Source organism: Aplosporella prunicola (genome assembly GCF_010093885.1).
Source record: "Aplosporella prunicola CBS 121167 unplaced genomic scaffold K452scaffold_62, whole genome shotgun sequence".
Classification (NCBI taxonomy): domain Eukaryota; kingdom Fungi; phylum Ascomycota; class Dothideomycetes; order Botryosphaeriales; family Aplosporellaceae; genus Aplosporella; species Aplosporella prunicola.
Genome location: NW_022983590.1, coordinates 1 through 11,347, shown reverse-complemented (window position 1 = coordinate 11,347; position 11,347 = coordinate 1). Strand labels below are relative to the sequence as shown.

Here is an 11,347-nt window from a genome sequence, read left to right as displayed (position 1 = left end):
CCCCGCCTGCATCACAGCGCTGGACTTTAGCGCACTGCCACAATAGCATTCCCGTCCATACTCGACCCCAAAATATACTGATGCATCACAGAAACTCGCACAGCTTTCCACCGTCAAAGAATCCGCCTGCGTGGAGCTCCCATCAAGCACCCGATCTGAAGCCGAGTCGTTGTAGCCAGGGTGCGGAATCGTCCAGCCTAATTACCGTCGGTCCGAACATTTGGGCGGAACGCTAACGGAGCGTCTGAACCGTCTCCGTCCGTACGCGCCAAGAATAGTCTCAGTCCGGACGAAGCTTTGTTCAGAGGGACGGTGGCAGACGATAGTTGTATAATTGACGTTGATTTTTGCTGGCGTACCGAATATTCCATGGTGTTGACGGGCAAACGCCATCCCGCGTTGCCTGATTAGCCTTAACCTTAGGGTTATAGACACGTGCGCGGCCGCCTCCAACCGCCAAATATACTGCCGATATACTGCCGCGTTTTGCCGAGTATCTCCGACGTCGCAGCTTTCCCAACTTTTTACCAACACCACACCTTCTATAAAGCCTGTACCCGCCAGGGAGCTTGCAGGCTCATTCTACAATGCCTAGAGACACTACAGAAAAGTCCACAGACTCCCAGTTCACCCCGGACGCTTACGACAATGCCATTTGTTGAAAACACGCCGGACAACGCGATCACCGCTAGCAGCCTTACGTCTGAACCGTCGAATATCACTGAACTGCACCGCCAAAGCGACCTCTCCACCTCCTACACTGGCCGCCTGCGTGATGCTGATGGCTCTGTCTTCAACCCAACGCTTGCTGCAGGCTTCACAATGGTCCCTCTCACGCCGCTGGAGCGCCGCAAACGCAGATCACATATCTGGGAACATGGCTTCCTACCCACTAATATCGCCAAGGACGAATATTGGCTCTGTAAACAGTGTCACACAAATGGCCGGCACAAGGCCTATAAACTGACAACTACGAGCCACTCTACAAAGCATATTCGCGTCCATGTTCGCAACTACAGAGCCGGCAGTACGCCTGCGGAGGAGCCCTCTCGTCGGATCAACAAGATACGTTATAGGGCAAGGGCTGTTGAATGGACGGTTCTCACAAATCAGACGTTCCGCGGAGCAACCCACCCTAGCCACCTAGCTATTCTGCAGTCGGTTGCGGAGGATATCAACGTTTCACCCATCTGTCAACTATCTGATAAAACCCTCCGCAGCCTTGTTGTTCAGCTCTATAAGGACGCCCGCGTCCATCTAGCGCAGCAGATGCAACAGGCGTTCAGCTTCATAAATATCAGCTTTGACGGATGGACGTCAAGCAACGATTTGCCGTTGCTAGCAGTACACGCGCACTATATCGACGGCAAAGGCAAATATCAGTCACCCCTTCTCGCCCTCCCACTGATCGAGGGTCCTCACAACGGCGTCAACCTTGCGAACGTTATCACAAACGTGTTCAGGCAATATAGTATCACTGATCGAATTGGGTACTTTATAACTGATAACGCGTCCAACAACAATACAACAATTGTAGAGCTTGCTAGGAGGTTCTATTTTAATGCTAAACACGCTCGCCTGCGGTGTGCCGGGCACATTATCAACCTAGCGGCGAAGGCTATGCTATTCGGCAAAGATATTGAGGCATTTGAGGATATTATAAAGGCCACCGCGGATGATATTGAACAGGCCACAGCGCCCTCTTCACTGGCCAAATTGGACGAAGGAGACGACTACTACACTGCAGAGGACACATAGGAGGAAGTGCTTGCCTGGCGCAAGCGAGGCCCTGTAGGTAAGCTGCACAATATCGTTGTTTATATCAGTTATAGCCCGCAGCGGAGGATGCTGTTTGAGGCTATACAATTAACCTACAGCGACGCTGAACCCCTCCGTCTGATCTTGAATGGAGGCATCCGCTGGAACAGCACATACGAGATGATATCTCGTGCTGTTCACCTTCGCGCTGCAGTAGCCGATTACTGCCTCAACACCAAGGACCTTCTTCAGGATACACTATCGGCGGAGGACTGGCAAGAGCTTCAAGAGCTTCGCGACCTGCTACGCCCCCTGAAGCGTACTACAGAGACGCTGGAGGGTCAACCCATGCGTGGCCAGAGAGGCGCTTTGTGGGAGGTACTTGTGCACATGGACCTGCTACTGAAGGGACTTGAAGAAGCGAAGATACGGTTGGCCGCGAGGGACGATTCAGCAAATCTACAAGTAGCTGTCAACCTCGGGTGGCAGCTATTAAATAAGTAATACACGCTAACTGACGACACGCCCGCCTACAGGGCGGCAGTACTGCTTCACCCGAAGCTTCGATGGACGTTCTTCAACCGCAAGTGGAAGCCGGAGTGGGTGGAGGAAGCTAAGAAGGCAGTCATGGGGCTGTGGGACGACTATAAGGAGCCAGCAACAGTGACTGCACCGGTGCCTCAGGAGACACAGCAAACAGCGAATACGCACTGGCACGACGAGCAGTGGGCAGAGGATACAGCGCACTATATATTTGGCGATGAGGGCGAAGAGCAATTCGACGAGCTGCAGAGATATCTCCATGAACCCTATCTGAAGGAGAAGACGCATCAATTAGACGTCCTTCAGTGGTGGGTTATACGCCGGGAGCAGTACCCTACGCTTAGCAGAATGGCCATCGATCTGCTGGCGTGCCCGGCCATGTCTAGTGACTGCGAACGGTCCTTCTCTGCAGCAGGAAGGTCGATAAGTAAGCTATGTTCACGCCTCACTGAAGGTACTGCGGAGGCAATTGCGTGTCTTCACAGCTGGCTGCCCGCCGGCTGGGTACGTACGGAGGACTGGATGGCAAGAGGAATCAATGTTGAAGACGAGTGAGCGCCTCAGCACTACGCCAAGACATCTCCATGGCCGCGGGAGACGTTACTTAGCAGCAAACAACACGATTTAGCAAGAAACAGATCAGTGAGTAACCCGGCGTCACAGTTGACTTTACTGATGGAACTAACTGGCATGATTTGGCAGGGAAAACGGCCATTTAGTTCTGCATGCGGAGCTGCGGAGGACGCGCTACAACGTGCGTAATAACGTGCTAAACAGCCCGCGGGCGCGCGCGCGAACGTCCGCGAACATGCGAGCGAGCGTTGAACGAGCGAACGAGAACAACAATTGCTGCACGCTTTAAGTAGTCTTCGCAAGCTTTCGGCGGAGCCGTGAGAGGCCTGTTTTCCCATACAAATTGGACGTTTTATGGCATTGAATGGAGCGTGGGAGGACGCGGGGGAGCTCTAGGGAGGATAGAGCGGGGTAGTAGTTACCTGCCGCGCAGGGTAGAGGCCACGTGACCGTGGATAGCTAAATATCGCTGAATAACGCCACATTCGCATAACTGCCCCTCAACACCATGCCAAGACTCGTGATAACCGTCCGAAGGAGCCGGACGACTCACTTCACCGTCCAATTGAACGAGTGGACGGTAGGGACGGTGGACGATTCGTCCGGCCCACCGTCCGGCGCCGACTGGACGATTCGGCACCCTGATAGTGACTAGACCAAGCTCGTATGAAATCCTACCGACTGTGGCTTACGAAGTTATTAGAAGCGAGTGGTATCTTAGTGGTGCTTTTGTAGTCGCGAGAAGAGTCTTAAAAAATGGTGCTACTGATCTTTATCGGCATTAGAATAGCATAAAGACCTGAGAAATTTTTAGGTCGTCTGTATACCTCTTTGTTCAGTCGCCAGCTTCATCCATATCTGAACCTTTTTGTTCTCTCTAGTATATACGATGTAGCTCTTTGTCATGACTTCGCCTCTTGTTGATACTAATTTGGAATTTGGCGACATGTCGTGCCATGGCGGTGGTCATGTTAGTGATTGGAGAGGCTGTGCGGAGACGTAAGTGCACCAACTCTCTCGCCTTGACACACGTATAGGCAGGGTTTCTGATCGCCCCGCTCCTCGCTAGCGGCACCGTGTCGTACAAAGCGCCTGTCTTCTGGCACACGATAGTGAGCTTTGTTGAGATGGTCGTGCGAGATAGGCTAACTAATATGCAAAGTATCCGTGAGTAATTACTGCATGTCATCACCACCTTGCTGCAGTGGTTAGAGATGCTTATCCTAAAGGCTTTATAGACGTTTTCAGGTCCTAGAAAAGAAGCGGTATACAATCAAACCACGGTAGGTGTATTTTTCTATCGGACCTTTACATGAGTCCCGCTTCCATCGTCCGTTAGTTAACATAAGAAAGTAGCCGTTACCCATCAATCTATCCATCTCTAAGCCACTAACAGCTATCTTTTCCCTTCGCCTCAACGGTGCTTTGTCCCTCACCGACCCCACCAATCAGTAAGAAGCCGAAAGAACTTACGAGCCTTCCCCTCCGTCGGCGGAGCTTCTTGTCCCTGGAAAAGCTGTTCCACAAACGACGACGCGAACGTAGGCGAGATAGCCGCCCTAACCGCAAACTTCGCCGCCTTTTTCAAAACCGGAAATTTAGCAACAACATCATCGAGCCCCTTGCCATTTCCGCAGGAGCAGAGAGGCGTTTCGCCATATGCAGTGGAGAGTGGGACCTTCGATGTCTTGACGTACTCGCAGGATGGGCGATGGTTCCAGGTCCTGCATCGTTCGACGAAAGCCGGGAGGGTTTCCTTCCAGAGCTGTAGTTCTTCGTCGTCCATATTGATTGCCGCGATGTCTGGAGACTTTTTTGAATGAAGGTCCTGTATGAAGCCGAGAATGTGTGACATGATTTCTCTGGTCAGGACCAGTACTGCTGTATCCAGAACTACCGTACGGCTTGCAGCGTCCAGCCTGAGGCCAGACGCAAAAACCACGATGTGGGTGCCGCCATTGGAAGGGTTGTTGAGAAAGAAGACACCGGCTTTTTGGCCTTGTAAGCCGCTTTGGCGTATGAAAAGCGAGAACAGTCCCTGCTTGAATCGCGTCCTACTGTCCATGACACTTTCAGCTTGGGAAGATGAGAGCGATGCCTGTATCGCACGACGTTCTCTTTCTGAGAACATAAGCGTGCAATGCGGAACGAGCCACTGCATGCGTTTCTTCTGCTGGACGTCAAGGGTTGGAAGAGCTGCCATGTCCACCCGCGGCATGTTCCACAGGACAGGGGATGATTTGGTGGGGACCACCGGATACATGAATTTTAATGATCCTCCGCAGTCCACTGGGTCCTCTGCTAGTGCAGTTACCTCAATATAGGATGACTTCCGAACAATGTTGGTTTTGCTGCCTTGAAGAACTACTGGGATTGGGAAATGTATGTTATAACTGTTCTCTTTGCCGAGCATCACAGAGATACTGCATGGAGATATCCGAGTGGTATGGATAGTAGTATAGTTCCTGAGGATGTCCTTGGTTTTATGGGATGAGAGATCGATGCGACCAGTGAAGGATCCGATTTGAGCTGTACCGGCTTTTAAGTTTGCTAGGACTGACGAACAGAAGCCATCTTGTGAAGGGTCTTCGATACAACTTGTAGTGTCATTCTTAGAGTTCCGAGGCATGTGATTAGCCCCATGAGGAAGTTCTTTGGTGACAAAGACATCCTTTATGTTACTGATGGTAGTTGTGTAGAAATGCAGAAGGATAGTTGAGCGTTCGGATACTGGGGAGAATGATCTTTGGATGCCTAAAGCCAGAATAGCATTTTTGTCGAGTAAGAGTGTACTAGTGGGGACCAGAAAAGACACCAATAGTGGTGAGTCACCCAACCAACAGTCTTCTTCTTCCCTGACGTGGAGAGACAGTGTTTTGTCTTCGACTGAGCCAGATGTGGTCACCTTTCCAGACGCCTGTTGGACGACGGAGAAAATGTTTTGAAATGACTGACCGGTATAAGTTATCGAAGATTGTAGAACACCGTGCACAGCTGGAGTGCCTAGCTCTTGAGGTGATATTTTAGTTAACAATCGCAGTCGTTCTCTTGGGACTTTTAAAGTGAGGCAAACAACTTCCGGTAAGACCTTCCATCCCTTGAAGAGGGTTGAGCTACAAGCTCGACCGTCGGATCTAGGGCTCAGCTGTAGAACTTGATCAGAACATATTTTCAGCATGTGTAGCTGAACGACAAGCTCCTGGATACTTTTACCGCAGGCCAAAATGTTGGCGTTGTTTCCTAAGTATTGAAAAAGACTGTTCATAACTTTGTCCCAGTTGCAGGTAGGTGCCCGCTCTTTGATAAAATGCAAAAGTAGTGCGTAGCTTCCATGGTGATAGCGTGAGCTTCGTTGCATCTTTCGGGGTAGGTTACGTAAACGTGACATGAGGCGCCCGTCGTCTTTATTTTGAAACATGTTCAGATAGACATCGAAAAGAATTCTGGCCAGATCAACTTCTTCGAAAGAGATAACTGGTCTGTTTGAAGCTCTAAGCGTGTGGTCTGGTACGTAGCGCTTCCATGAGAGCCTGCTGTACATGTAGTCACCAGAAAGTTTGTCTCCGAGCCTGCGCCTCGCGGTGTTTAAAATGGCCTCGTCGGCTGTCGATATTGGAACGACATTTGTCCAGTAATCGGTTGGAAAGATTCCCAGGAGCACAGACATGGTCGAGACATTGCCGCAAAGAAAGCTTTCAGCCAAAGTACTGTGGTCCTTCTCTTGGTTCACCAGAGATTCAGTATACAAAGTTGCAAAGAGATTGTCATCCAGCAACGGCGAAGTAGCAATGAGAAGGTTAATGGCCCCGACGTGATCAACAAGGTTGGACGTGTTAATAACACTAAAAGACATAGGTGCGGTGACAACAGGGAGATAGTCTTCGCTGTCAAGCAAGATGGTCTCGAACGTTCCAGGCTTCCGATACGGACCGACTGCGATTCCCTTCTTTCTTTGCTGCAAGGCATGGCAAAATGCTAGTGCTTCCCCAACAAAGAACCGTAAAACCATTATGCCAGCATGTTTCCTGAAAGACTTGCACCAAGCTTGAAATTGCTGTCGAGCTGCTCGTACCAGGTTGTGCGCCGAAGACTGGAGAAAGGCATGTGCATGTGGGTCTGAGGTGGGCTGTGGAACCAGCGACGCATAGGCTGTGGCCAAGTGGAATCCAAGGAGTGGATCGGTACCGTAGTGAAGTATGGAAGACTTGTTTAGTTGAGATGTGAACATGGGGTTCGGCATAGCTGCGCTGTTCGCATTGGGCTTGTCGGTACTGCCAGTGTCCCAAAAGTGCTTGTGTTGTTTTGCAAGATCTTGAACAGCCTCGCGATTCAAGGGTGCAGCGGACCGCATGCCTGTGAAGACGAACTTTTCCCCGATATAATAGTGCCGGAGGTCCTTTGCTCTCTGGATTCTGGATCTTAGGCGATCAATGTGTGCAACTTTCTGACTGTTGTTCATATTACTGATCAAAAGATTGCTCCAAATCTTTTTCACTTCGGAAAAACTACTGCTGTCGCAAAAGCGGAGACGCTTGCCGTAGTTGCTGGCATGCCAGCTCTCCAAAGAATCCGAGACTGCCAGGAGTCTTGTAGTTTGACTTTCGAGAAGGGCCAGTGCTTTGGGGCCGATGAATAAGTGGTAGTAGATGTCCCAAATGTCCTTGATACGGTTTCCACCGTAGTCGAGAATGAGGGTGAACAGAAGGATGTTACGTGCTGGAGAGGTTTTGTCAGTAACAACAAGCACACGTAGTTTTTTCATGCATACCAATGACCAAGCTTTCCATATCGCAGCAGGTGATATCCATCGGGCTCGTACCTATTACTGTGAGTGAGTTTCTTGACCAAGGTTTACATCGACGAACTCACTTCCAGCGACGTGCGTTGTGTAGAGTATGTTGCGCGCATCTCCACATCCCAGGGACAACACATTGGCCTTCGTTTCGCGAGGAATGTCCCGGGTCAAGGATACAGCGGGGGTGTTGCCGATAGGATAAAAGAAGGTGAGAAGGTCCATGTGGGCCGTGTTCGCCATGGCGCGAAGAAGCGATGCGTTTCGGGTAATGGAACTTTGAGAATTGGGTCGAGAACTCTTTAACGGATTGTTATTCGTACTTGGCTGCGGTTTTGGCAGCGGCTTTTGGTGCGAGCTCGAGAAGACGCGCCGCGAGATTGGCGGCGGCTGTTCGTGCAGGCTTGCGAAGATGCGTCGCAGCACGAAACGTGACATTGTCGGTAATGATATAGCAGCTAAGCTGCGTATCCGGCAAGCTTTTCCTGGATTCACTTTCGTTGTTAGAGGCGGCGGATGAGTGCTTGTAAGAAGGGGATGGTGCGCGTGCGGCGGGCTAGCGTTATTGTCTTGTGGCGGTGGTGGCGGTGCGGGACAAACGCTAACTACCACAACGACGACGCGTTGCCCCTCCAAACAAGCCGACCGCCAACGCAAACTTTCTTTTCTCTCTCACATTACCTGTGCGACTATGCCTACGACATAGCTAGTCATTGTAAGTGCGGGGTGCGTTACCCAGGTCCTTTCACACGCACAGTTGCTAACACGATACGCAGGTTAAGCGTATTGCCGTGCAACACCTGGCATCCAAGTAAGCCGCGACAGGGAAAAGCTAGCTGCTTAACACATTACTGGAATGGGTGCAGGTGCGATCCGCGTAAGGTAGTAATTCAAGTGCGTCTCACTGTCGGTGCCAGACGAAGCAAATAAGCATTGCCAACCTGAGTTTAGGCAACCACGAACGTGATCCTACAGATTTTTTTTGAGAACCAGCAACAGGATTATTGCGGCTTACAAATGCAAGAGCGACAAAGAGATATCAGGCAAAGACGATTACTGACCGTGAAAGAAGCTGCCAACATCAGGTAAACAACACTTACGAGAGGTGCGTGGGTGTGGCAAAAGAAGTACAACTGTTCAGTAACAGACCTCGGTCAGCAGAGAGCCACCCACTCAGGTAAGCCTGAGCGATCGTAACTCTAAGCCAACTGTTGGGTTGTAGGTGTGAAACCGTGCGAGTAAAGGGAGAACGCGGCTTGATTTTGAAAGAGTGTCTGGCAGCGAGCTTTATATACATAAAGGAGTAGAGTAGTCATATCCTCGCTTATATAAGATATCAGGGTGTTGAAATAACGAAAAAGTAAAGTGAATATAGAGGGTAATGCATGAATAAACATGGCCTGATAGTCCAACAAGTTGTTTAGGTATGCGACGTGTGGATCGCTAATCCCAATAAGCTTAGAGACCCCAAGAATATCTCTTAGCTACGAGGCTGCAACGTAAAATTAGTCAGCTGTTGTATATTTGGCCCTATTACTAGTCGGGTATGGCGTTAAGGTTGAGTGTAATGGTCATGTATTGTGAGAACCGAGAGGTGCCTGCGGCCAGATAAAATGGCCGCGTTTTTGGTACAAAAAAGGCCATATTCGGTCGCTCCAGCGACACACGGTGGTCGCCTGCGTGCCCGCTTATTTGCGCGTTCGCCAGCCTGCGCGCTTGCGCGTCCGCCCGCTTAAACGCGTGTCCATGGAGCGACAACCGCTGGCGCCCAGTTGATACCTGCCTCACCCACTGATTTGTATGCTCAATTGTTTGTCAGTTTGACGATTTCCGACATGTCGTTTAAGCTGCTGGTGTCGTCCACATAGAGACTTAATAATGGCTACTTTGCTGCGTTTCTGGGGCCTAATTGTCTATCCTGCGACGCTTGTTGCCCTCCTCTTGACTTTCTGCCGCCGCTGCTACTGCCTGCCTATGTGCCTGCTGTGAGTGCTGTGTTGATTTCTGTGAGCAGCTCACTGGTGATGGAGCTCGCGGTCGTGTGTGGTTGTACCCGGGAGAGTAGTAGGGCGTCTGAGAAGGTGTTTGTGCCGGTAGAGAAGGTAGAGAGGGTAGAGAGCTGCTGATTGAGAGGTCCTGCGAATCCCTAAATGATGGAGGCGCTGGGATAGAGTTGCTGAACTGCGCCTGACGCAGTGTCCCGTGTAGTTGAGGCTGCTGAGGCAGCTGAGGCCACTGAAGGTGAGGTTGAGGTTCTGGTGACAGAGTCCTGCCGTATAGCTTAATGTTCTCAAGCAGCTGCGCATAAACCTCACTCTGGCAGCCTCGGTGATAGGCAAGGTTTTCTTCTTCGTCGGCAATGAGAGCCGCAACGTCGATATCAGTGGTGTCGTCAAGTCAGTGTTATGAGTGGGTAAGGTCTCGCTCTTGCGCCTCCAGTAACCTCAATCTGCTGAGTCCTCCGCTCGCTATACTGCTGACAAGACGCTTGGCGTTGAAACTCTGCCTTTGTCTTTTGTAGCTTCAACAGCTTAGCTCGTCAGCATAGCACGAGTCGGTTCATGTAGGTGTAGATCAAGCTGTCGAGATTCATGCCGCCGAGAGACGTTCTGTAGCCATTTATGATCTAGATAATCGCTGAAAATGAGCCCTCAGAGGACACTGAATGGGCGATAGTTGACTGCAGTCAAATAGGAAGCTTTTAGAGGTGATGAGAGTGAATTGCGTAGCCCTAGAAGGTCTGCTATTTACGTCCTCTACCAGTTTCCAGTTATGCTGCTCGAAGGGCCCTCCGCGATCATCGATGCTTGAAGTTAGTTAACTCGCGGTGAAAGGCCATCAAGTCGTCCGCTGGGACTTACTGTTCGAAGAAAGTGTTCATGGCCGCAACACCCTCTGCGTCGAACCTTAGAGAGGCGCTCTCGTCAGTACAATCAAGCGCCTTCGCGTCCCAATGAATAGGTGTGATCTGGGCGTCGAAGCGAAGCTTCTAGAGGTCGAGAACCTCCTCAATATTAGCGTGGGGGTGCTCGCCAATCACTAATTAAAGCTCTAGCTCACGCAAATGATGCGTAATTTTATCCAGCGGGTCGATCACCTTCGAGAGTGTTGAGATGTTGGATTCAGAGGCCACCTAGATCTCATAAATGACGCCTAACAGCTTATCCAGCCCGTGAACCTTTAGCCAGAACGACGAGTCTTGCAACAGCTGCTTTACGCGTTCAGCACCTCTCACTTCCTGGTCGCTCTTGAGGTCGCTAAACGCTCGCTAATCGACTGTAAGCTGCTTTGACGACGCCATTATCTTAATTAGGCTCTCTACCATGCCCTTGAACGTCCCTTAGTTAGCGGGCGAAGCAGCCGATAACAAGCGTGTAAGCTCTTTAGTCGTTTCTCTTGTAAATATCCTTCAATATTTGACATATAGCTAATGCGCAGAGACGGGCCGAACCTTAATGAGTGATCATCCATCTGATAACCCAATCTCAACGTTAGCCAAGCTAACAGGCGGCCCGATGAGCGTTTTATCTGATGGGTGGACGGGAAAAAGCGGACTCTGCAGAGGCGAAAGAGGTGGAAGTATCGTGACGTGTTGAGAGAGGCAACCGAGGCGAGGTGCAGGGTGTCACAGAAAACACGCGCCCGCGACCGTTCGTTTCCCTACCAACCCTCCACTCCGCT

The 11,347-nt window shown here is 50.7% G+C and overlaps 4 protein-coding genes across 4 annotated transcripts; 2 read left to right on the top strand and 2 right to left on the bottom strand.

The window, feature by feature from the left end:
• Positions 1-21: 21 nt before the first annotated feature.
• On the bottom strand, positions 22-174 carry K452DRAFT_207182 (uncharacterized protein; the record flags this gene model as incomplete). The annotated part of the gene is made up of 1 exon (XM_033536118.1): positions 22-174. A coding segment is annotated over one exon (153 nt), but the record flags the coding sequence as incomplete, so codon positions are not given.
• A 382-nt stretch (positions 175-556) lies between these two features.
• On the top strand, positions 557-1,241 carry K452DRAFT_362767 (uncharacterized protein; the record flags this gene model as incomplete). The annotated part of the gene is made up of 2 exons (XM_033546533.1): positions 557-1,179; positions 1,221-1,241. The coding sequence occupies exons 1-2, from the start codon at positions 649-651 to the stop codon at positions 1,239-1,241; spliced, it is 552 nt and encodes a 183-aa protein (XP_033391790.1). The 5' UTR covers positions 557-648.
• A 1,053-nt stretch (positions 1,242-2,294) lies between these two features.
• K452DRAFT_322659 (uncharacterized protein) lies at positions 2,295-3,355 on the top strand. The gene is made up of 2 exons (XM_033544534.1): positions 2,295-2,943; positions 3,004-3,355. The coding sequence occupies exon 1, from the start codon at positions 2,386-2,388 to the stop codon at positions 2,854-2,856; it is 471 nt and encodes a 156-aa protein (XP_033391789.1). The 5' UTR covers positions 2,295-2,385; the 3' UTR covers positions 2,857-2,943; positions 3,004-3,355.
• An 805-nt stretch (positions 3,356-4,160) lies between these two features.
• K452DRAFT_259640 (uncharacterized protein) lies at positions 4,161-8,172 on the bottom strand. The gene is made up of 3 exons (XM_033538504.1): positions 7,744-8,172; positions 7,643-7,693; positions 4,161-7,590 (listed from the first exon to the last, which is right to left on the bottom strand). The coding sequence occupies exons 1-3, from the start codon at positions 8,102-8,104 to the stop codon at positions 4,307-4,309; spliced, it is 3,696 nt and encodes a 1,231-aa protein (XP_033391788.1). The 5' UTR covers positions 8,105-8,172; the 3' UTR covers positions 4,161-4,306.
• Positions 8,173-11,347: the final 3,175 nt, after the last annotated feature.